Here is a 26,587-nt window from a genome sequence, read left to right as displayed (position 1 = left end):
GGAAGGAAGGAAGGAAGGAAGGAGAAGGAAAAGAAGTCGGGTGGAGGAGGCAGTTAGGCAAGGAAAAAAAAAGAATCTATCTACCTGCTGACCTAATTATCTATCATCTGTTTTTCTCTACCACACAATATTATAACGAGCATACATGCTTTCTGCTAGTATATCCTAATTTTTCTACCTTGAGGGGCTTCGTACATACACAGGGAGAGAGAGAGCAGCAAGAACTTGAAGGCATTGTTCAAGCAGGGCAGATCTTCCTTTAGGGTCAGTGAGTATTTGAGGATAAACATTGTTTTCATCATTACAAAGACATTTCAAGCAGATGTTAAATAAAAGAGGACACGACAAAACCCCCAAGTGAAGCAGAAACTTGTAGGGGCACTTTGCCTCTATGCCATTCCCCAGAGAGAGACTTAGCTGTCAAAAATATTTGATAATAAACACTGAAAAGCCTTAACAGACCACAGAAAGTTGGGAGTTCAAAATATAACGTGGAAAGCAGCCTTACTGAAACCTCTCAGTGTAATGACAGAGTGAATCAGAAACAGGGCTGGAATAGATGACCTACATGCAAGGGAAAGGGAGGAGGTGAAAGCAACTCCTAACATAAAGAGAAACCAAGACCAACACTTTTCTCCAAACGGTCTTTCTTTGAGAGAACAAAGTCTGAGACTTATAATTCAGGCCATTCAGAGCCTGTTGGTCCCATGAAACAACATTGATTTTCTTTTTCCTGTACTCCTCTGTTGACTCCATGAATTGCCAGGTGAAAGGATGACCAAGCAAAAGACAGTGTCTCCTTATGGGAACTTACAGTCTACGTGGGGGACATGGTCTTCTAACTGGCATTCAAAGACACAGAGAGCACAGGCAATGCCCACAGGAGATAAAAATGCAGAATAACAATGAAGCCGGGAACAAATCCTGCATGTGGAAGGAGATAGAGAATAGAGGGCCAGTGAGGGGATAAATGCTGACTGTCGTTGCCCTTTTTCCTTCCTTCCTGTCTTTTATACACAGCACACACTCAAATCATAGCAGCATAACCCCTTCCCACCACACACCACTACTGCGGCTACCATCAGCCTCAGGGGGAATTGATGACAGCACCACTTCAGTTTGCTACTCCATGATGTCTGAGACTGGAGCCTACGGAAAATTACTGGAGAGAGATTGTTCTCTTGAAGTTTGCCTTTTGAACAAAGAGATTCTTTCTTGCAAAAGTGGGAGGGACACCAGCTTGAGGAAAAAAACAGCTTTTGTCCCCACAAAACTGCTCTTTTCCAAGATATGTTAATGAGTTTCTCTTTGAACTGTAAATGGCATCTGCAGAGCATGTCAGATGCTAATGGAAGGGAAAGACGTGATGATGCACAGGGGGCCTGACAGAGCTGTGGTAACCCTCCCACCCTCTGAGCCTCTTACCCAGGCTGTGGAGCCACCCTGTGACTTGGCAGAGCATTCTCCTTTTTACTTTTGAGGAGTGATTTTTATTTCTCCTAATAATGGCATTTTTTAAGGTCATGATTCCTGGGCTCTATAAAGCTCCATTCTCATTGGCAAACCATAGGCAGCAATGAATGACAATTGTTCCTTGAAATTTTTAATTACTGTGACAAAGAAAGAGTAATTATTAACTTTTGTATCTGAATCACCTCTGCAGATGTTCTTAATCAAATAAAAGAAAGAGGAAAGTGTGTTCCAAGAGGCAGGAGTATGAAATATACAATAGGAAGCTGCAGCTGGGTCGGGGGCTGACATGAGCTGCATGAACAATAGTTCTAACATTGGCAGGGTAATTTCATGTCACAGACTGGATGGGGAAGAAGAAAGTGGAGTCAAAAGACCTATTCCTGGCAGCCTCTTCTTAGTTTGAGGGTACTTAGTGTACCCTGAAAGTGACAGTAAAATGCATTGCGGAGCTGGGTCCTTTAGTGGAGTTAAGACACTCCAGGACTGAATTAACTTTTGACAGGCCAGATGCTGAGAGATGGCATGGAATCTACGAAGTGTTGTCAGGGATCAAGTTTATCCAAACAGTACACTGAGGGTGAGAGTTGCAGTCACGATCTTCATGGGAAAGTAATCTTGATGGGTACCAACAGCGGGGATGGGGGGCGGGGAGTAATATGCTGGGAAGCCAGTTTTGGAGTAGTTGTACAGTGGATAAGGACAGTGAAGAAGTCAAGTGATCCCTCAAAAAATTCCTGAGCTGCTAAGGTGGACTAGCGTGCCAGGAGCGTGTTGCAAATGCCACCGAATATGTAGTTTAAACTACAGAAAATCCATTTCCTTATAGCTCACAGATGAAACAAGAACAGTTTGGCATCAAGGTCCTGGCTTGTGACTTTCCCTCTGTGGCTTGCACATGGCCTTGCTCTCCTGGGGTCTTCATGTCAATCCCCTCTGTGTCCTGGTGCCTCTCCTTAGAAAGGCAATTACTGGCTTATGGTTAAAGACTTAATTTTAGCTCCTCTTTAAAGTCTTCTTTTCAAATTCGGAAATACTGATTTGGAAAAATTTGGAAATGAAGGGGATGGAGAGTCCGGCCATTGGGGTGTGAAGGGACACACCCTTGTGACTTTACTGTACGCTCCTTCAGACTTACGTCCTGTTGAAGTGAAGAGACTGCTCCTGTGATAGAAATCATGCCACGTGACCGATTCCAGGTGGGAGGTTTATTCGGGGAAGGGGAGGGAAGGGAGAAAGGAAGGGAAGGGGGAAAAAAAGGGGGAAGGGGTCACACAGACCTTCTCTGGATCAGGCGGGAAAGAAAAAGAGAGAAAAAGCGAGAGGAGGAGCTTCGAGTTCTCTTAGAAGGTGACCCAGAGCATGCGCAGGTGGTTCCAGGTCGTGCATAGGTGGCTTCACAGATGCCTGATGTCCGGTTTGTCAGGTCCCTTGGGCCTGGCCGTAGAGATGCCTGCTTAGGGATCTCAACAACCTGTCTCCTGCCGGGGTGGAATTCTGGAAGAGAGGGTCAGTGTAGCGAGCATTTTGGAACTTTGTGTTATTTGAAAAGCATAGAAAGATCATAAGAATTTGTTTTCATTTTATTCCCAGGTATGGTGATATGGGGTTGCTTCATATGATTTCCTCATGCTCTGGCTGGGGTGTGATTTTGCCAGCTGCGGTGTGATTTTGCCAGCTGCTGATAGTTTCTGTGAGTGGGTGACATTTGGAATTCTGGGAACTTTTTGGAGGGTATATAAATGCTAGATCCCTGATAGGGGGAGCAGGCTGTTTGGGTACTTTTGGTTATGATTTGTTAAGTAATCTTGAGCAAAGAGGAAAGAAAGAAAAAATTAGATGTCCTAACTGCAAAGATTGAACTTACACCAAGGAAATCCACACCCATCAGCAGGAAATAATGTAAGGATAACAATGTCCTCTTCCCTCTCTCTCTTTTTTTTCACTCCTATTTAGTGTTAGAGGGTTAAAAAGGTGAAAAGGGGTGGAAGAAATATTGCAAAATAGCAAGTACCTGCTACAGTCAGCAAGGGTAAAGTGTTCTGTCTTCTGAAATTTTATTCTGCAGTACCTATAGCATAAGAGAAAATAGAAAGGTCTGCCTTGGTCCTAAAGGTAAGGGCAGATGTAGCCAGCACAGCACAGCTCCTGCCCATGTGTGAAAATGTAAGCTGCTCTTTTATATCTGTATTATTGAAACATGCATAATTTATAAATACTATGTTACACACACACACACATGCATATATGCATTTATAAATGCAACCTGCTGAGCCCCCTTAGTGTTGCTCATGTATGTATGTGTTTAGGGCTGCCCGCATAGGGTTGGGTAACTTACCGAATCAGAGGGGTAGTCCCTGAAGAAGATTATTCTCATTCTCTCAGCAGCCATTAACTGCCTATAACTTTCAGATTTACAACTGGAGAAAATACAGAAACTGACTGGCCATGGGGCGATCAGCCCCAGCTTATACATCTACAGCACAAGCTGCCTGACCAAGGCTCAGAAAGAACCATGGAGAGGGAGTGGACAGTTCAGAAGTGCCTTATCTTAACTGCCCCCCAACCCCGTGCCATGCCCCACTTCTTTGATTTCAAGGGCAGGGGAGATGAGCTTGATTTGCCAGAACTTACAATTGTACAAAGCCCATGTATGTGCAGACTTGTATTCTATGCTGAGCATTTTGGAGCAGCTTCAAGGACCATGGCAGATGTGACATTTGCAAGGTTGTCCATTTTGATCAATAGGAGGCAGACGTGGAAATTAACTTTTATACAAATAACCCTCCAGCCCAAACCAAAATAACTTTAGGCTCTTCAGCTACATGGCCATTTTTTTTTTTAAGTTGAAGAAGAGTCAAAAGGAGCAATTTTCAAAACAAAACAGGAAGAGTCTGAACTGTGTCGCCACAGGACTGACAGCTGTGCTGGGTTTCAACACCCCCCCCCATAAAGGATCCTTTTCATGCATGCAGAAGCAATTTCAAAATGCAAAAAGTGCCCTTTAAATGTTTATGGGTTATAAATGCTCCCCAGCTCATCCAACTGCTCTGAGAACGTGGTGAGAAAATTCTCTTGTTCTGCAGTTTGGAGCTTGAGACACAGATTTCTGCTGTGGCAGGCACGGGTGGGAATATGCTTTGTACCTTTAAGCAAGACACACAAGAAAGATAATTACTGAAACTTAAAGGAACATTAAAACACCAGAACAAGCACTTCTACGGGGCCTTGAGAAATCTTTCCATTACAGCAGCTCAAGTGGCCCCTGACCATTTTTCTCCCATTGATTGTCAGAGCCATAGAGAAAACAGTTGTGTATGCACTATTGAGGTGTGTGTGTGTGTGTGTGTGTGTGTGTGTGTGTGTGTAAGCTCAATGATAATTTTCTTAGAATCTGAGAGAAAGCAACAGTACAGACAGGCTGAGAATCCTGGCACCTGCTGGGAACAGGGAAATAGAGAAAAGGTATGCCTTTTAGATTAGCCACAGAAGTTAGAGAAACTGAGAAAGCCCCAATTGTTGTGAAGAATGCACTTAGGCATGCTCAGCCAGAGACTTCTTCAGTTCAGAGGGCTTCCACCAAGGACAAATAATTAAAAATAGAAACAGATACAGCTTATTGAGACAGAAAAAGCAGCCAGCTGGAAAGATGGCTCAGCGGTTAGGGGCACTTGCTTCTGTTCCTCCCCATGCCCTCCTCTCCCTGGGGTAGCCAGGCTCTTTGTGTCCTGGGATGGACCTGAGGGTGTGAAGTTAAGCTGGGCATGGTTGAGGCCATTGTACCCTCTGGGTCAGCAAGGAGTTCCCAGGAACACCTTTGGAGAACTGGTTTGGTGTGTTGGGAAGTGTGGTATTTACACCCCTGGGGAGGTGGCCAGGGTCTGTGGAGTGAGATTAGTGTAGCCATGTACCACAGACCGGGGCAGAGGAGTTCATACTCAGGCCCTGCAGGCTCAGGGGGAGGGGAGAACCCTTACAAGGTCAAACAAGGATTGACACCTGATAACTGTCAGGGTAATACATTCTTTCTTTCCTTATTTTATTTTATTTATTTATTTATTTTATTTATTTATTTTTGAGACAGGGTTTCTCTCTGTAGCCCTAGCTGTCCTAGACTCGCTTTGTAGACCAGGCTAGCCTCGAACCCACAGAGATCCAGCTCGGGTAATACATTCTTGATTTTGAGGAAGCCTGCTTTGCAGCACTAAGCTGGGAGGTAGCCAACTCCTGCCTTCCTCATGATAGAGGTTTCCAAGGTTGGACATCTTAGACCTTTTCTGTAGCCCTAGGCCATTTTGGTACCACAGTTTTGCCGAGGTCTGGAGTTTGGTTCCTAGAACACATCTGATGGCCCACAGATACTGGGAACTCCAGGATCTGGTGCCCTTTTCTAGCCTCTGTGGGCATGTGCATACACCTGGGCATAAACTCGCATGTGTTTTCATAGATGAAAATAAATCTTAAAGAAGAGCATTCCCAGGAATGGAAAGTGGGCTACCAGGCTGAGGAGAGAGGCCAAAAAGTATGCAGCTGTGCAGTGAAGGCCTTTGTCTCTGTATGACTCCGCCTCTCCGATTTGTAGTTCATAGGTGTTCTCCATATTTTATAAGCTATTTTTTTAAAATTTTTTTAAAGATAGGATGAATTTCTTTAAAACTAGAGATGGGATACCTTTTACTAGAAAAGCACCTGTGGCAGGCTCATCTGGCTCGGACACTGGTGTGATCTGGTGTAGAAAACCAGCTGAGAAACTGGTGCAAAGGGCCTTTGCTGAGTAACGAAGGCCCCAGATCATTTTGCCCTCAAATTGGGTGCCTACCCAGGCAATCATCACCCCATCACATGTGTCTTTTCCATCTGGGTTTAGATGTCACTGGTGTCAGCCAGGAAGAGAGGTTCAAAACCAAGGAGGATTTGATATATCTTTTCTGGCTTGAGCATACAGTCAAAAAATTAAAATAAAATAAAATAAAAAAAAGACAAACCTGCAGCAAGCTTCAGGGAGCTAGTGAGATGGACCCAGTGGTCTACCAGCAGGGAAATGGGGAACTTAATCTGCCGCCTGCCAAAATGAGCTTTCTAGGAACTTACAGAGCTTTCAGAGCCCAAGCCAGCTGACACTTTGACTTCTGCCTAGTGATGCTTTGAGCAGAAACATCATCACACTATGCTGGATGCTGGGCCCACAGAAGTCCAAGCTAAGAGACAGACATTGTTTGAAGACCCTAAGACCTACCTATGTCTCTATGTCCATGTTAGAGTTGAGGAGACTGAGGCTTAGACAGGTTACGTGACTTCCTCGAGGTCAGAACACAGGGCAATGGTAAAAACAGCTGGAAAATGGGCAGTTGTTAACATGGAGATGGCTTACATGGGAGGCAGATGTGTAAGGTGGCTCCTGGGATGCTGGTACCCATCCCTGTGTGTGCTTGTTTTGTTCAGATGTCTCTTCTGTGAAGGCGCACATGGCAAACATAATTCACTGATGCTCTTGATTAGGAAAAGCGATTGTCACAGCTCTGACTAAGGTGTTTAATCAATGACTTAATTAAAAGAGACATTGTCCTACTGGGCCTGACCTAATTAGAAAGGTACTTGGTTTAATATGATGTGTGTGTGTGTGTGTGTGTGTGTGTGTGTGTGTGTGTGTGTCAGGCTTGGGCAACAAGAGTCTTTATCGATGGAGCTCTCTCTTCAGCCCCCTAACTAGATGGGTTCTTTAAAAGGACTCGAGTTTGGAGGACACTTGAGGAACATCCTGAAGACTAGCTCAGGAGGCAGAAGCACTCGTGTCCACATACACAGGTAGGAATTACTCGTAGCCAAATGGAGTTAAATGCCGTCTCTGGTCAACAACTTTAAGAGTGAGGAAGAGACTTCTGCTGAGAGTTAGAAAAGGAGGGTTGGAGGCAATCCCTAACCTTACAGGAGGACTGCAATATCCATAAAACCTTGGCTGTGGCCTTTGAGACTCTGGCCCGAGGACTCAATAGGGTGGGCCTGGATTTACTGTGAGCGTAAAACAGGCGAGGTAGTAAATACTATTGTTTGAAGCCCTTGCTTTTGTGGTGATTTCTTATACCACAGCGGGAAACTAAAACACAGGAAGCAGGAAAGATTCTTCCTTGCTTCCTTTAGCATACCAGGAGGGACCAAGCTCCAAGCATCTCAAGTGTCTGGTTTGCTTTCTCTGTCAGCCTACAGTCATCTTACCATCGCATTTCTCTTTTGCTTATTCACAGCCTCAAGGAATCTCCAATCATCCCAATCCTACACCCTCTCAAAAATCTGTCTTTGCTCAACTTTGGTAAATTCTGAAGATTAAATCACTTATTAGCAGAAATGGCTGATGGGAAATCTACCTCTCTGCAGCCTGTATGGATGAGGCTGCTGGTTTGGTACAAGAAGGCAGCAATTTCAACCCCAGCCCAGTTTATTCAGTGTTGCTTAGACAAGGCAAACCTCAGCCGTAGCAGCATTTACATACACACCAGCTCTGACTCACTGGGCCACTTAAATTGATCAGAGCTTTCATCCTCCTATTCTGGCTGAACACAAGCTGGTCTTGACTCTGTCAGCTGTCCTCTGCCTGCTAGCATGAAAGATGGAGGTCAGCTCCAGATACTCCCAGCATGCCTCCCTCGGTAACCTCTTCACCAGCAGTGGAGATGATACTGAAAAAGATTCATAGGACTTATGTCATCATGTTTATGGGGCATGAAACCCCCCACTGTGGATTAATGGATATCTTGGTGAAAGAAATACATCTTTACTCCTGTAAGCCTTGAGGGGTGAGCAGCAGTTGGCATCAGTGGAAATATATGGAGGGACTGCCTTTCGAAGGTCAGCCTTTAAAGGACTTTTTCAACCTCTAAGTCAATGAAAATAGATTTTTGATTGTTGACCAAGACAACTGCAGCCCAGACTTTCAACCTTTAAAAAATTCTATTTCAGTGTAGCTTACACACAGTTCCTGGGTACACAACTTGGTAAATTTTTACAAACTGAACAGTATTTCCAGGGAACCAGAATCCAAATTAAAACAGAAAAAGGATATTACACATTCTCTAGCTTGCCTTCTAGCAGCACACAGCCTGGAATAATTGATGTGGTGGTTTCTAACTGCTCAGCTGATTTAATCTACTTCTAAATACTTTTGAACATCATAGAAATATAATTATCCAGTGTACTCTGCTTTTAATTGGCTTTTAAACATCACTGCACCCTTTACCTGTGCTCCATATGTTCCTGTCCACTTGTTTTTTCATTTTCATTGGTTTGTAATATTCCATCGTGTGGTGATGTACTGGTGTGTTTATGCATTTATGGCCAGTTAAGGAGCTGGCAAACTGGAGGTATTAAATAGTAAGAGTGGACACACTGCTGCACTGCTTCTGGGAACATATTAGTTGGTGTGCACCTAGGATTGTCATTACAAGGTCATAGCATATGCATATAGTTACCTAATTTAGTAGTTTTATTGTCAAAAGCATTTCAAAATGCTTGTACTCATTTTTAGCTACTTGTGAAAGTTCTTGTTAGCCTGCATATGCACCAATATTTGATATCGCGTTTTCATTGTAAAGAGCCATTGAAACCCTGCTAGTTTATCGAAGATCACTGTTGTTGCTCTGAACCCAGTGAGTACCCTGTGTTAGAACACCAACCCTGAACTGCAGTCATGGACTTAGGATCACCTCCATTACACATCTACTTACAGGCCTGCTGTGGATGAGATAGGCAGTCTACCCGTGTCACTTTTTAACAGCTTGCAAAAGGATCTGCTGCATACCCACATCTTTATCAAGTTTGTTTGCTGAGTTGTGGACTTTGTCAATGTCTGGAGCTACAAATTAGGTGAGGACCTTTGCCATGAACTAGTGAGACACAGGGCCTGTGCCATGAGCTAATGAGACAATGATGAGTGTCTCCTGGTTCTTTATAAGACGCTTATTTACAGTATCATGAAAACTGCATCGAGCGGTAAATTCCAGAATGGATTAGGGTTGCCTTTTGTGCTTTTGATTGTAGATCAAATGGAATTTGCTGATCAATTGTTAACACAAAGTAAGTCCTTTTAAACATGTGAAATTGGTTACAGAAGAGTAGATACACACTTTGGGAAGTTCACTGAGGAGTCCTACAAGGCTAGGACTCACAGACATTCATTTGAAGGAAATAACTAGGAGTTAAATCTTCTTGACAGGTCACACATCTCTGAAAATGAACATTGTTATTCTTTTTGTGCTTCACCGAGTTTGTTTGGATGATATAATTCTCACTGAGCTGTTGCAAAGACTTTATCATTTGCAGTTTAACCAGAGAGGCATGATTCTGGGAGTTATATAGGGAGTAAAGCTTTTCCTTTAAAAACAAACAAACAACAACAACAACAACAAAAAAAAAAAAAACCTAACAATTCAGTATGCAACAATGGCAAAGTGAGAAATACCGGAGCACAGAGGGATGCTTCCGGGTCAGAGGAGAAAGCCTACCAGCGGCCCAGAGGCTAGGCTTCTAAGGAGGGTGTCAGTAGGGTGTATGGTCTAGAAACAATTCAAGATTAAAGCTGAAGAGAAAATGGAAAAGAATAAGGACAACGCGGAAGCCACGACGAAAACGGGAACCCACTGGGACAAAATGACCTCATTGCTTTGATACCCAAACTGCAACATCCTGCAAAAGGACTTAGGATGTATGTGTGCAAAGCTCAGGATTAGAGAACCCGAGGCAGGGAGCAGCAGAAGCTGTAGAAGCCCGGATTTCTGCCTCAGGAAGTGACCCTCAGGAATCCACACAGCCTGCCTGGAGCTTTAGACACACACCTTGCTAGCCAAAGCTGTGGCTGTGTGCCTGCTGGGCAAATTGCAAGGACTGTCCCCGCCTCCAGGCCCTACCCAGATCCCCTCATAGAGGGGTAGGTCTGGTTTCCTGAAGTCACACAGTGCAGAACAGGTGTGAGGAGAGACTGTAGCAGCCCTGGGTGAGGCACTGGAGACGGCCTCCTTCAGTCCTTTTATGACACACGTGGAAACGGCGGCCCACAGAGGTGATAGCCCACCCACCATCTCTTATAGAGGGGCTGGCCTAGAAACGCAATGTTGTGGGACTTCCTCGGGGCAATATCAAAGGGAAAAAAAAATCAGGATTTGAAGGGAGGAGCCCTGTGGTTTTTATCATTAATCACTTCTCTCATACTCCAAAAAGGCCACTTGATTTCTGAACTCTTATTTCAGAGACAGGAAGTAGCATGGGGCCGATGCCCGGCTAACTGGCTGCAATTCACTCATGGATGAATAAATGAATGGGCTCTCAAGGGCCATCATTTTATGAAATTCTCCAATGGCTTTAAGAAAATAAAATGGGGATTGAGCATTTTAGTCAGAGTCCTCTCTCTTGATTAGTTTCTTTAGATTTTAGTAGGTTTATCCTATATTACATATCTATATGAGTGAGTATATACCGTGTGTGTCTTTCTGCTTCTGGGACAGCTCACTCAGAATGATCCTTTCCAGGTCCCACCATTTACCTGCAAATTTCATGATTTCCTTATTTTTCATTGCAGAGTAATACTCCATTGTGTAGATGTACCACAATTTCTGCATCCATTCTTCAGTTGAGGGGCATCTGGGGTGTTTCCAGCTTCTGGCTATTACAAATAAAGCTGCTACAAACATGGTTGAGCAAATGTCCTTATTGTGTACTTGAGCCTCTTTTGGATATATGCCTAGGAGTGGTATGGCCGGATCTTGAGGAAGTGCTATTCCTAGTTGTCTGAGAAAGCGCCAGATTGATTTCCAAAGTGGTTGTACAAGTTTACATTCCCACCAGCAGTGGAGGAGGGTTCCCCTTTCTCTACAGCCTCTCCAGCATGTGTTGTCATTCGAGGATTTCATCTTGGCCATTCTGATGGGTGTAAGGTGAAAGGCAAAGAGGAAGGACATCAGAAGAAGAAGAAAACAGGAAACAACCTAGGAACCTGCCACAGAGGGCCTCTGAAAGCCTCTGCCCTGCAGACTATCAAAGCAGACGCTGAGACTTTTGGCCAACTGTCGGGCAGCGTGCATGGAATCTTATGTAAGAAGTGGGAAATAGTAAGAGCTGGAGAGGACAGGAACCCCACAAGGAGAGCAACAGAACCAGAAATTTGAACACAGGGGTCTTTCCAGAGACTCATACTCCAAGCAAGTACCATGCATGGAGATAACCTAGAACCCCTGCACAGATGTAGCCCATGGCAGTTCAGTGTCCAAGTGGGTTACATAGTAATAAGAAAAGGAACTGTCTCTGACATAATCTGATTGGCCTGCTCTTTGATCACCTCCCCCTGAGGGGGGAGCAGCCTTACCAGGCCACAGAAGATGACAATACAGCCACTCCTGATGAGACCTGATAGACTAAGATCAGAAGGAAGGAGTGGAGGACCTCCCCTATCAGTGGACTTGGGGAGGGGCATGCGTGAAGAAGGGGGTAGGAAGGTGGGACCGGGAGGGGAGGAGGGAGGAGCTTATGGGGGGGATACAAAGTGAATAAAGTGTAATTAATTAAAAAAAAAAAAAAGAAAGTGATGCTGTGTTAGGCCGTGAAGGTTCTCTTAAAATTCACCCAGGGTTAGGACATACTATGCAGGGCCCTCCTCCTCCACACATCAGCTTTCTAGTCTTCCTGCTGTGCAGTAACTCCCTGTGTCGTCCTCTCCTGGACAGATGTAAAGTACCAAAGAGCTGGAAAAGTCTGCAGTTTCATGTTTCTGTGTCTCTGCTTATGAATTTGCAGTGAATGTCTAGCAGGAGTGGCTCTTCTCTGTTCCATGTCGCATCAGCAGGGGTGACTTAAAGGCATGGAGCTGAAATCATGGAAAGGCCACCCCCTTCCAGCTGGAGTATGTCCGGAAGAGCTGCATGGGCGTTCTCCGCATGCCCTTGCTGCTTCTGTCAGACATGAAGGTTGTGTATAAGAAGTCTCCTCCCAAGACTAGCAGACAGAATCCACATTGCCTCCTGTCACTCAAAAACCACTTAACATCATTTCTTCATGGCTGCAGGCCTCCCAGACTTAAGAGGTAGGATTAGATCCCAGTCCTCTGTGAAAAGAATGCCTTCATCTCACGTTATACAGAGAACACGGGCTGAACAAGTATCAGTAGCAAAGTGACATTAAGGAGGGTTTATCAGCTAAGTGGGCCCTCCTCCACAAGCTCCCCAGAGAGTGTATATGTGCACAGGGGTGTGTGTAGTGAAGGAAAGTAATGCTTACATTCAATTTGCTTGCAGGCTGCTTTCTGTGTTAGGCCTATGAGTCAGGACTGACAGCCAGAGCATTCAATTATTTTAAAATTAAAGGGCCCCATCTTCAACATCCCCCTTTTTAATGGGGAAAATTAATGGAGCTGATCAATTTTGGACTCATATTGTTCCCATGGTCACCAAGCTGAATGTGCCAGAAATAGTTTATGATCCCTTGCTCGGGTGATCTGGGTATTGACTGCCTGGTGTTTGAAGCTAATAGCAGAAATAGCATTGCTAGTAAATAGCCCCCAATAGGGGAGCACATACATTTTTTCACATTCACACGTTTGTACACACACAGAAAGGACATGAATGATTAAAAAAAAAAATCACCCAATTTGCGGTTCTTAAGTATAGAGAAGCCTGACAGGAAACAGAATCCTTAGCAATTGTTTGACTCCATCACATCAAGTTTTCAGTAAAGCAAAGTTCTTAGTTTTGAGCTCTTACCACAATGAGGTGACTTAGAAGCAGTATGACCACGAAGAGTGTAAAGGCAAAACCAGCAACACTCATAGGCACGGAAGAATAAGTACGGGCTCAGCAAACTCCAAGAGATTCGTCATAGCTAGAAAACAGTATATTTCATGAGGTCCCATTTATTGATTGTTGCTCTTAGAGCCTGTGCTGTTGGTGTTCTGTTCAGGAAGTTTTCTCCTCTACCAATGAGTTCTAGGGTATTCCCCACTTTTTTTTCTAGCCGATTTAAGGGGTCTGGTTTTATGTTGAGGTCTTTGATCCACTTGGACTTCAGTTTTGTGCAGGGTGATAAGTATGGATCTATTTTCATTTTTCTACATGTACACATCCAGTTGGACAAGCACCATTTGTTGAAGATGCTATCTTTTTTTCATTGTATGGTTTTGGCATCTCTGTCAAAGATCAGGTGTCCATAAGTGTGTGGGTTTATTTCTGGGTCCTCTGTTCGGTTCCATTGATCCTCATGAAACTGAAAAGCTTCTGTAAAGCAAAGGACACCATCATCAAAACAAAGCGACTGACTACACATTGGGAAAGGATCTTCACCAACCCTTTATCTGACAGAGGACTCATATCCAGTATATATAAAGAACTAAAGAAGCTGAAAACCAGGAAACCAAGTAATCCACTTAAAAAATGGGGAAAAGAGCTAAACAGAGAATTCTCTGGAGAGGAATACCGAATGGCAGAGAAGCACTTAAAGAAATGCTCAACCTCATTAGCCATTAGGGAAATGCAAATCAAAACAAACCTGAGATTTCACCTTACACCCATCAGAATGGCCAAGATCAAAAACTCAAGTAACAACACATGCTGGAGAGGTTGTGGAGAAAGGGGAACCCTTCTCCACTGCTGGTGGGAATGTAAACTTGTACAACCACTCTGGAAGTCAATCTGGCACTTTCTGACAAGTAGAAATAGCGCTTCCTCAAGATCCAGCCATACCACTCCTAGGCATATATCCAAAAGAGGCTCAAGTACACAAAAAGGACATTTGCTCAACCATGTTTGTAGCAGCTTTATTTGTAATAGCCAGAAGCTGGAAACACCCCAGATGCCCCTCAACTGAAGAATGGATGCAGAAATTGTGGTGCATCTATACAATGGAGTATTACTCATCAATGAAAAATAAGGAAATCATGAAATTTGCAGGTAAATGGTGGGACCTGGAAAGGATCATCCTGAGTGAGCTGTCCCAGAAGCAAAAAGACACACAGGGTATATACTCATATAGACATACAACATAGGACAAACCCACTAAAATCTGTGCATTTAAAGAAACTAAGCAAGATAAAAGACCCTAACTAAAACAGTCAATCCCCATTCTGAAAGGCAAAGAGGATGGACATCAGAAGAAGAAGAAAACAGGAAACAACCTAGGAACCTTCTACAGAGGGCCTCTGAAAGCCAGAAGAAGAAAACTGGAAACAAACTAGTAACCTGCCACAGAGGGCCTCTGAAAGCCTCTGCCCTGCAGACTATCAAAGCAGATGCTGAGCCTAATGGCCAACTGTCGGGCAGAGTGAATGGAATTTTATGTAAGAAGTGGGAAATAGTAAGAGCTGGAGAGGACAGGAACTCCACGAGGAGAGCAACAGAACATGAAAATTTGAACACAGGGAATTTCCCAGAGACTCATACTCCAACCAAAGACTATTCATGGAGATAACCCAGAACCCCTGCACAGATGTAGCCCATGGCAGTTCAGTATCCAAGTGGGTTACATAGTAATGGGAAGAGGGACTGTCTCTGACATAATCTGATTGGCCTGCTCTTTGATCACCTCCCCCTGAGGGGGGAGCAGCCTTACCAGGCCACAGAGGAAGACAATGCAGCCACTTTTGATGATAACTGATAGACTAAGATCAGAAAGAAGGAGAGGAGAACCTCCCCTATCAGTGGACTTGGGGAGGGGCATGGATTGGGAGGGGAGGAGGGAGGGGCTTATGGGGGGATACAAAATGAATAAAGTGTAATTAATAAAAAAAGTTAATAAAAAAGAAAAAAGTAAACTGAGTATTATTGAAGGGAATACAACAGAATCATCTCAACCTTAAGCCCTTTAATTATGAAGTGTTTTAATCGTGAAAAAAATAGATAAAATTATTTATCTACATACTTACCCCCATAGTTAACAGCTACCAGCTCGGTGCTATATTGTTTTAAATCTCTTTATTCTCTAAGAAAGTATCAATGATCCAAATCCCTTCCCTTTGCAGAAATAACCACCATCCTAAACCTACGCATGTTATTCTTATGTTTTCATATGTTAGTACAGATGAAAGAGAAAACAGCACACGGGGAGTTGAGGTGGTCTCGGTGCCAACATTTTAGAGGTCAGACAGGCTGCCTGCACTGTTGGCCGTCCCTCAGATCGCACAAGGAGGCATTGGTAGGGTGCACAAGGACGCGAGGCAAAAGGTATTTGATCCAAAGTAGACCAAGGGCTTCCTCACTCATTCCACTGAAACCGCTTTAGCGGGCAGCTGGCAGCTTCTGCTTAGTTGAGTTCAAGTTTCTTTCTTTCTGCTTATCTTTGTGCTGCTTATAAAGGAACTCAGAGCCACTTAACCCAATGTCCTTAAAATTGATTCTTTTCATAGTACTAGTGGATGGATCTGTACGTTGTTATATCTTTATGTTTTTAAAATGATGTAAAAATGGCTTTATAGAATCTTCCCTTCAGCAACACATTTCTGTCATTCAATATGACGGTTTTGGGCTTTAGCCACTGGATATCAAACATGTCATAAAAGAGTGCGGGCATGCACAGGCCTCTATCTCTTGCTGTCTTGCTCTTGCTCTCTCAACTAAAATTATAGTTCACCTGGAAAATGATTTGATACGGAATCTGTACTTTGTGTGTATGTAGACAGCATTAATGATACAGGGATGGGACCAGACATCTGACCCAAAAGCGAAAATAGGAAAAAAGAAATCTGCTCATTTGAACCCTGTCTTTCTGTTTTTTAAGGCCAGATGTATGTGTTTGTTTTGTAATGGAATTGCTGAGGCACTTGAAGGGTAGTTGATTCTCTGTGGGTGGAATTCCCATGACTGGCCAGGAGTCAGTGCAGCCTCTATGAAGAAGAGACTCGTGAGCAGAGTAGGGAGACATGTCTCCCTCCAGACTCGTTCACCTCACGTGATCTCACAGTCACAGGAGACACAGCTGCCATGTCGTACCCCAGAGCTCCTTTACCACTGAAAGCTGTCACCCAGAGTGGCAGGATCTGCATTCCACATGGTGGAAGAGCGTAAGGGTTAGCTGGCTGACACTCGCGTGGGTTCCGTCTCGTCCACTGTGTGTCCGCCCATCTACCCCCAGGCCTGCAGGAGATGCCTGGACGCTTCATTCGGCTGTCAGTTGCTCCTTGGTAGAATGGTCTTAAACTTTATTCCTCATGGTTAAAGGTAGTAGAGGGGTGTTTCTGTTCTAGACACAACACTGAGTTCCTGAGTCACTAGGAGATGTCGGTGAGCTACTGTGTATAGCTCATGTCTCCCCTTTTTGGCACATTATGCTTGAATAATGTAAAGAAGCCCTGCACAGGCTGACACTCTCTCGAAATGGAATAAAAGGAGACTGTGTATGCACTTTACTTCTGCGCTGACGTTTACCCAACGACACCAACAAATTAAGTGTTCATTGACCTTGTGGTACTGTCAAATAACATTTTATTTATGATGCTTTTTTTTTTTTCCTTTTGAGTATGTTAGGCTAAAAGCAAGTGACTTCGTGTAAATTAGACTCATGGAAGCTTTTTAGGCCACATTTGAAGATTATAGGTTTGATGACTGTATTTGTCTAACAAGATCAGAACAAAGTGCTCTTTGTTCCCTGACAGGCTGTATTGTCACTTGCCTATCTGCCTCTCCTGTGGCTTTTTAAAAGAATACAAAGTCTAGATATCCTGTCAAAATCTCCACATTCATGGCATATTATCATTTATTCTTTCTTATTTATGTAGTATCTTTCCACTGAAGCACCAAAACACCCATGCTTCATTACAAACAGAGCAAAAACAAACAAACAAACAAACCAGCGTGCACACTAAGGTACACACTCACACACTCAAATGCACACACACACACACACACACACACACACACACACACACACACTTGAATCGTGCCTGATCACCTGTAATATAGCTAGTATTTCATTAACAAAAATCTGTACAAATCTTTCACATTTGTCTTTATTTGTTCTAAAACTGTTTGGAGTAAGCATTTGCCATATCCCCTTCCACTTCAAGTGCTTCTTGTTTGCTTCTAGGTGGATCGAGTCATCTTCTGTGTCTTCCTAGAAGTTGACTTCAAAATCTACAAAAAGAAAATGAGCGAGTTCTTCCCTGTTGGTGAGTAAAGCTATTTTGTTCCCGTTAGAATGAAGGGTGGAGGAGTGGGGCTTCTTTTTTCTGGTGTTTCCTTTGCCATTGTCAGAACTGTCCTGAGATTTCCATGATTGTGGCCAGCCTGCAAACTGGTGTCCCAGTGTCCAAGAACGAAAGGAAGTGCTAAGGATTCTGGGCCCTAACCCTCCCCACCCCATGAGGTCACTGTGCTATCCCAGGCAAGGCAGCACAGCTTTCGGTGTCAGTTCCTGGCATCGATTGAGGCTTGGACCAGATGATTCCCAGAGGGCATTTCCTAGTCCCAAACTGTATAATCTAGTCCCCCTCAACTTGTAAGACTTCTGGATGCATGCATACAGCAATAAACTCCCTTGTTGAAAACTCGAGGAAACCCATTTATATTTGTAGTCAGAATTCAGACTTTTCTGCATTTCATCCTCATTCTACCCAATTTTCTTTCCTTGAACTACAATGATTGCATGGCCATTTCTTGGGCAATCTGAGAATGGCCGTCATTCACCTTTCTTCACACTTCTTTTTAAAGTGTGGGAGAGGCCTAGGGGTTACTAAGAACCTTGAGTAATGGATTTAGGATTGAATATGCCATTAGTTGGGCTAGGGTAATTTGAATATTTTTCCCATCCTCCCTCTTACAGCCTGTTAGGGTGGCTTGTTTAACACCCTGTTATTTTTATGGTCATGGGGCCAGAGTGCTTCCCTTAGCCATGTTAAGAATGGCTTGTACGAAACTGTAAGCTTGCATGAGCATTGTCAGTGGCTGCCTTTTGGATAGCTTACTCTTTCTTTTCTCGTTTTTTCCTTTTTTGGTTTTGGTTTCCATCTCCACTTTTTCTGGCAATGAGTGGTGAAATGGTGCGTGAGAAGGAGAGAATTAAGGGTATTGGTGTACTCTCTTCTCATGCAGTCCGTCACAGCCAAACGAGAAAGAGCATGCCACAGCTCCAAGAGGACTCAGTGGCTGGAGCAGGTAGTGCTTAAAAGTTAAAATAAGCAGACGATGCCAGCTCTCCGTTGGTGCTCTAGATAGACCACGCGCGTCACCCCGGACCCTAATGTCATAATTAAGTGACTAATGTGATAAAAATTCACCTAGGCCTCGAAAGGATTTCCTCTACTGAAATGTTATGTGTATTCCTTGGACTCCCCTCTGACAGAAGCTGGTTGTGACTACACCCGTGCGCGCATACACACACACACACACACACACACACACACACACACACTTATCTTTTCTCTACCTTTCCTTTACATTTATACGTTTCAGCATCTCAATACTTTACAGTACAGGGTGCTAATTGCAATTTAACAAGCAGTTGCCAAAATGAGACCAGTTTGCTGAACATGTCTCCACGTAACCAGGCAACTTCTTTTCCGTTTCCGTCCTCTCGCTCTGCATGTTCTCCTGATCTCCTTTAGGACCCGAGTGAGTTTGGCAGGGCTTGCTCTTCTGACAATTCTTGGAAGGAATTGTCCTTTATGAAAAATTACAACTTTTATGGTCTGTGTGATGTAAAAATTCTCAGGCCTTCTCACTCTCAGTTTATGAGCTGACTTTAGACTCTTCAAGATGTTTAGAAATAACGATGTCATAGTCATTTTCATGTCTTATCAGTCTGAAGATATTTGCAAAAGTACAGAGCACAGATATCTTACTGCAAATTTTAAAAAGTAAGGAAGGCTTAAGGGTCTAAAATTTGTTAACAACTGTGCAAATAAATTACCATTTGAAACATTGCTGATTTATATGAATCCAAAAATACTCATCTCAGAATTTACACAAGTAGAAAAATAATAATAACATTTTCTTGGTTTCACATTAATGTTTCAAAGCACACTATGCTCATGAAATTATTTCCGTTTCATAACTATAATAGTAAGTACATTTCCAACTAAATGTCAAAATCTCCAACAATCCCAGCATATTTATACAATGTTGAGGCATTAGACCTTTGTAAGTCCTGAGTTTAAAATGTGAAGTAAAGACTACAGCTGATGGAATGTGTGACTATTAATATGAATGGTGTATATTATCTGTCTTTATTTGAATTTATACATAATTCATAACCATGCCATCTTTGATTAGAAAATAATCTTTCCTGACTTGGTATATATATAATTTCCTGGACTATCTCTAACTAGCATTTATAACTTTCTCAACACAATAATAGTAGTTCACAAAAGTTATATTTATATGAAAACAAACTACTTTGTTTGGGGATACTTTGAACTCAAGTTTATAAAGCCCACAACTAGATATCTGAAACCAAAGACAGAAGACACCAATGCAAAATAAAGTGGAAAACACCATACTCAAGACAAACTATGTTCATAATCTCTATTGTCATCAGACAATAGGTTCAAACCCTACTGTCAATTTTCCTGCATTCCAATTAAATTAGAAAACTAAAATTGGCAAAGAAAAATGTATTTGTTCATAGTTTGGCCCAAGGTGGCCTGGGGTCAAGGTTAAAAAAAAAAAAAGTATAATTTTCTTGTCCTTGTGCCTGGGGCCATCTCATACTCTATAGAAAGCCATGAGAGAGAGGCTGGGGTCATGTCAGTTTAATTGTGGAGCAGGCTATTCAGTCCTTTACTAGGAGGAGGGCCCTGGACACCAGGTTCTCTGTCCCCTCAGTCCTACACTAAGGAAAACAGGACTTTAAAGACCCCCCCCACCTTCGTAAGAAAATGAATCAGAACAACAAAACAAGAATTTTGTTGGACATGAGAACCCCACCTTTCCTGGGTCTAGCAGAGTTCTTTGTCCCTTAGTCCATTAGTTAGATCTACAGTGGATGCTTTGTGCCTTTTCTCTGGAAGTCAACTTTGAGTTCCAATTCCTGTATGTCTTTTAAGCACACTCACTTTGGAAGTGAAATAAATAAATAAATAAACAAATGTGACAATCTGATAGCTAATGGGGAAGAATGTGGCTCTTCTTAGAACAGTGCTTCTCAACCTGTGGGTCCTAACACTTTTGGGTCAAACTACTCTTTCACAGGGGTTGCATGTAAGATCTTCTTCATATCAGATACTTATGTTATTTATGTTAGGAATCATAGATTATATTTAGGAATCATAAATTGTTGTTATGAAGGAGCAGCAAAATAATGTTATGGTTGGGAGTCATCAGAGCAGGAGTGATTGTACTAAAAGGCCCCTGGGAAGGTCCAGAACCACTGCGCTAGATCATCTTCTTTTCAGCCAGGACCAGGGTCTCAGAACACCATCAAAGTTACGATATCCACTTTAGGATTAACATAGGGATTGATTGTTTTAATCATCCAGACATCATTTCTTTACATGGGCTAGTCAGCCAATTCTCATGACGTTGCTGGAAACATAGCTACCGCATTAATCCTCTGCTGTGATTTCTTTTGTGATGGCGTCATTCTAAGGTGTTCTTGAGGTCCATCTGTCTTGAATTATGTATTTATATACACATACACACACGTTGTACGCAGAGCTCAGAGAACAGCTTGCAGGAATCAGTTCCGGCTTCCTGTCATGTGGGTCCAAGCATGGCCTGGACTCAGGCCATCAGACTGGGCAGCAAGCACCGTCACCCATCGTGCCGTCTCGCCCTCCCAGACCGTCTGTCTAGAAAGGGGCACAGGGCAAAGATAATTTGTGTGTATATGGTAGATTACTGCAGAAAACAAAATGACAAATAAGAAACAATAGATTATGCTTAGGTGCAGAGGGGTGTGGATGCAGAGAAGGCTAGGGCAGCCAGAAGCTCAGGGAGCAGACGGATGGTGTCTCAGCTGGAGTTGTTACTGCTGTGGGTAAACACCATGACCAAAAGCAACTTGTTAGGAAAGGGCTTCGCTGGCTTCCATATCCTGAATATTTGCCCATTGAGGGACGCCAAGGCAGGAACTCAAACTTAGCAGGCATCGGTAGACGCAAGCTGATGCAGAGATCATGAGATAGAATTGGGGAGGGGGAGTGCTACTTTCTGGCTTGCCCATTATGGCCTACTCAGCTTGCTTTCTTATAGATCCCAGGACAACCAGCAAAAGGTATCCACACCCAAAATGGTCCGGGCCCTGCCATATTGATAAGTAATTAAGAAAGCACTCTACAGGCTCTGTCTGCTTACAGCCTATTCTGCTGGAGGCAGTTTCTCAATTAAGGTTCCCTCCTCTCAGATGACTCTAACTTGTGTCAATTTGACATGAACTATCCAGCAGAGAAGGGGTGGAAGAGGTAGAGAGATGGCAGGACTCTGTCCTCCTTAGGATCCTTTAGGGGTTGATGGATTTGCTCTTTGGAGAAAACATTCACGAAGGGGGGAGATATTTCTGAGACTTTGTTTTGGACCATTAGGTTTGAACTGGACCAGCAGCTGTGGGGTGTGTTTGGTTATGGGTCAGTGGGATAAGGAAAAATGAGGCAAATAGCAAGCATCCACACTGGGAGTATTGGTTTAAATAAGCCAAAGGTGATGGTCTAAAGCAGTGTTTCTGACGGCTCACGGCAGGCCTGGAAAAATGTATGGCAAGTTGGTTACTATATATTTTATCCTGACACTCCACTTCGTAGTTATAGAAAATGAGCCATACTTAAATAAACTCCAGCATGAAGCTAGGAGGCAGCAATATATTTTAAACAGGGGCCAGCATCTGTCATTGCCCAAGTGGTAGGTAATAAGCTATTCTTCTCCACAGCATAATCAGGGAAATCTGTGGTCTTTTGACAGGACGTATCTAGAGTACTAGGGAAGCCCCTGCTTAAGTTGCTTGCGTCCCATTGCTTCTGAAAGCCACCATTCTTCTTTCCCGTCCCACCCATGGAAATGTACTCATGGAACTGGTCCTAATGAGTCAAACTGGTGTTTTATCAGAGTTCTCAAAGTTGACTTCTCTACATCATCCAGGCAATATGGCAGGTGAGAAGCAATGTGGAAGTGAGATCTCAGAGTGACAACGAAGAAGCTACATCACCAGTGTTGGCTCTTGTAGGGCTGCAGAAATGAGATACAGGGAGAATGGTTTAACCAACAGGGAGTGTTTGATCACATTTCTGGAGTCTGGAAGTTGAAGATCAAGATATTGGTAGGAGTGCCATGTTCTGAGACCTTCTCCTGGGCACATACATGGTCATATCCCACCCACCCACCTGTCTTCACATGGGTGGTTGTTGGTCTGTCTTTTTTCTTGTATAAGGACACTGGTCACTTTAGATAAGGACTTTACTTAATCACACTTTTAAAGCCCTATATCCAAAAATAAACTAAATCTACCAGTACTTCATCCAGAGGGACAGGGTGTGAGGAGTTTAATCAAATGTCAGAGGGGACATAACTGAGCCCATGACTGTGATGACTGTGCCTATCAGAAAGGCATAAAGAAATTGCAAAGGTGAGAACTCAGTGAAGGCTTCCCTAACAGTTTTAGTTCCTGCTGTGGGGTGAAGCACATTTGGCTTTTTCCTTCCAGATGTATTATTTGGAAGCAGAATATGACAGCTTTATGGAATTATCATACACTTCCATTGCAGAGAATTTATAGTTACAGTGTACTGCTACATGGCCTGAAGCAAATGATCTTTCTGTGATTTCAGCCCAGACTCTCCGTGTTCTTTATATGAAAGGTTCGTATTTTACAACATGTAGAATTCACCCTGTATACTTTCCACTGACTATAACAAGAAGAAAAGGGTTTCTGGTGAAGAAATGGAAGTCAAATTTCGTCAAGTGTAAGTCTTACTAGAGAACTTAAGGTTGCTAATTTTTCTCACTTGACAATACATAATTGAAACTTTTACAACTTTGTCAAAGAATCCTGATGTTTGGAGCGCGAGACCCACCCAACCCCTGAATTGAGGAAAGCCTACATTTGTTTTCATTTATTTTTCATTTATATATTCACTTTATATCCCGATCACAGCCCTCTCCCTCTTCTACTCTAAGTCCCTCCCTCCCCTTCTCTTCCCGGAATCCCCCTGCCCCAGTGATTCCCAGCCATGGATGGTTTTGTCCTACAGCAGCACCTTGGGATATGTTTGTCTCTCCTAAATTTGGCAGAAGAAAGACTCCTGTCGTGGGTGGGTAGAGGTCACAGATCATCGTAAACCTACAGTGTGCAGGGTAGCTTCCTGGAACGGTTCACAGAGGCCAGATGTGCCGACACTCAGCAGCTCTGCCTGCTGGAATGGCGCTCTCACCATTCGCCTTCTGTGGGTTTTATCTCAGGGTGCTCTGCCTGCTGGAACTGACCTCTTCCATTCACCTTCGCGTTGCTCTTATCTCAGGGTGCTCTGCCTGTTGACGCCTGGCTCAGGTTCCTCTGTCTCGCCAGACTGAATTCTTTATATTTATTGTGGTACACAGTTCTTAGGCTTGAAGATGCGAGGATGACAAGAACATTTGGAACATGGTGGGCACAGGGCAGCAAGTACGGTAGCTGCACAGTCGGTTGCAGTAGTAAGAATTCAGGTCAAACATCTCTGAGTGCTGGGTTTGCTGGGGAACTTAGGTTCATGAAGGCTATGGCCTTTGTGGAGATTGTTCAGCATGAACTGGAACTGAGAAGAAAAGTCCAGTGTTGTATAGTCAACAGAGAGGGAAAGGGACCAGGGGACTGCAGAAATGGTGAGGTCCAACACGGTGATTGTTTCCAGTTTATACATCTCTGAAAGGTGTGTTCATTAACTTCTCAAAATAAGCTACTATGACTCAGTGTCTTCAAGTTAAGAAGAAATGTAATAGATTTTATGTAGACTGTCCTCCATGTAACATGGTTCAGCATTTTGACTTTGTGCAGGTAAAAAATAAATAAATGAAGTCATGCATTTAATAGAACCTTTACTTCAAAATTTTAATTCTGCTGCTATCCAGCTCTCATCATGCTGAACAATGGCAGCAAGCCGCAATGGCTGATCAGTTCTGCCATGTTGAGTGGACATGACTGACTATGAACTATGAACTATGAACTATATGGACTATGTGAACTATGTGGCCAAGTTAGAATGTTAGCTTTGTTAGATGTATTTTAACTAGAAATTCTTCCAGCTTGTTTTGGGATTATCAGAATGTAATCCATCCTAAATAGAGACACACCTATGTACAAAAGGAATTAAGCTAAATGTGAGAGCACAACCCTAAAATCCCAGGATCTAAGATGATGTGGCAGGAGGATCAGGAAACTGAGGCAAGCCTGGATTATGTAAGACTGGCTTTTAAAAGACAAACACACACACACAACCAAAGGTTTAATTCTGTCCAATATCCCGGGTACAACGTCTGTCTTCATAGCAGTGGTAGCTGACAGAGGCTGTGCCACCTGAGGACAGGGGCCAGTCACTTGGGTAGCTGACTCTCATCTCCAACCTTACTATGCATTGCTTCTCCCCACAGCAAGCCTGAAATTACTTGTCTGCCCCAAAATTTATGTTGTATCTTTTCGTGATAATATGTTAAAGTTCTAAGAAGAGGAGCATTCTTCCAGTCACACTGGATCTTCATGTGTCCCCTTTCTTTCTGGTCAGTTTTCCAAGAACAACAATAAAACCCAGCTGGCAGGAGCCAGTAAATTTTCCTTTCTCTTGCCCTGCCAATCTATTGTTTGGAAGATAGAGACTTGAAAGCAGTATTGATGTCAGGGTGGCAAGCTTCAGAGAAACATAATCAATGTGTAGTGATCACTTCCAGGGAATCAAGCCTCTGAGGCATAAGGGAATCAGTTGTGGAATCAGTTTCTCTTCTATTTTCATATGGGTTGCAGGGATCAAACATAGGCTTGTGTGATAATTTTTTGTTTCCCTCTGAGTCGTCTCTTCAGTCCTAGTTCTCCAGTTTTCTTGTATGAAAGCCATTGAGCTTGTCACCAGGGTAACTAGCTCCTCATGCTGGTACAATCTCAGATCTGTGACTTTACTTTCTGGCTTTCAGACTTTTCAGATGCAAGCATGAATAAGACCAAGGCCAATGTAAGGAAGGCTGTGTAAATAGTTACTCAGATAGGTATCTAGACTAAGCATCAACATTTTAAATATATAAATTTATGTATTTGTTTGCATCTTGATAAAAATGTAAAATATTTAGTTTAGCTTTTGTAATCATTGTTGTAAGAAAATATACCTTCTTCACATAAAAAATCATACTTTTTTTTTTTTTTTACTAAAAAGCACACTAAGAGCAAAAAAGAAGAAAATAGACACTATTTCCTAACCTATAATCAAGACATCAATCATATTTTATTATATATCCTCCTGGTCTTTGGAATTGGAAAATGTATACAACCAGAAATTCTTACATATCGCCCTACCTGTCACTCAACACAGTGAGGATTTTTTTTCTTGTCATAATATATTCTTCTGTTATTTTGTTTTAATGGGCCCAAATTTTACTCAAAGCCTTGTCACAGAACTTGGCACTATTTTTGCAAATCATTCTATATTTACAACTTAAGGAAACCATCTTTATGGGTAAATATTCACATTCTCTCTAACTTTCAATACTCTTAAAAAGTGAAATTGCTTTTTCACAATGCATTCAAAACCAGGTCACTTTTGCCGGAGTTCTCACGCTGCTCACGTTTTATCGCGGCGCTGTAGTGAAGTGCCACGTGTCACGTGACTGCGGGGTCTCCATTTCGGTAGACAAAACCACAGGCAGCCATGCCTACTGTTATACAGCCTGCTTTACGTTCCTGTGAGCAGCAGATGAGAACGCTCTTTCTTCCTGCTCTTCTCCATGGAGCATATTCTCGTATTTTAATGTCAAAGATTTTCCATATTAAACAAAAGAGTTAGCAGGAACTACATTTCTGCTGTGTGTGTGTACATGTTCATACTGTGGAGAATGCATGAAGGTCAGAGGGCAACTTTGTGGAATCAGTTTCTCTTCTATTTTCATATGGGTTGCAGGGATCAAACATAGGCTTGTGTGATAATTTTTTGTTTCCCTCTGAGTCGTCTCTTCAGTCCTAGTTCTCCAGTTTTCTTGTATGAAAGTACTAATTA

General features: G+C 43.0%; 1 protein-coding gene across 6 annotated transcripts in view; it reads left to right on the top strand.

The window, feature by feature from the left end:
* The window catches only part of Macrod2 (mono-ADP ribosylhydrolase 2), a 1,947,949-nt gene that overhangs the window by 1,733,941 nt on the left and 187,421 nt on the right, over window positions 1-26,587 (top strand). For all 6 annotated transcript variants that reach the window (XM_060383167.1, XM_060383164.1, XM_060383165.1 and 3 more), the window contains one exon: window positions 17,518-17,599. In XM_060383167.1, coding sequence (XP_060239150.1) covers window positions 17,518-17,599 — 82 coding nt within the window. The remainder of the gene's footprint in view (window positions 1-17,517; window positions 17,600-26,587) is intronic.

The sequence above is a fragment of the Meriones unguiculatus genome, chromosome 4 (genome assembly GCF_030254825.1).
Source record: "Meriones unguiculatus strain TT.TT164.6M chromosome 4, Bangor_MerUng_6.1, whole genome shotgun sequence".
Taxonomy (NCBI): Eukaryota; Metazoa; Chordata; class Mammalia; order Rodentia; family Muridae; genus Meriones; species Meriones unguiculatus.
This window is presented reverse-complemented; position numbering and strand designations above follow the sequence as displayed.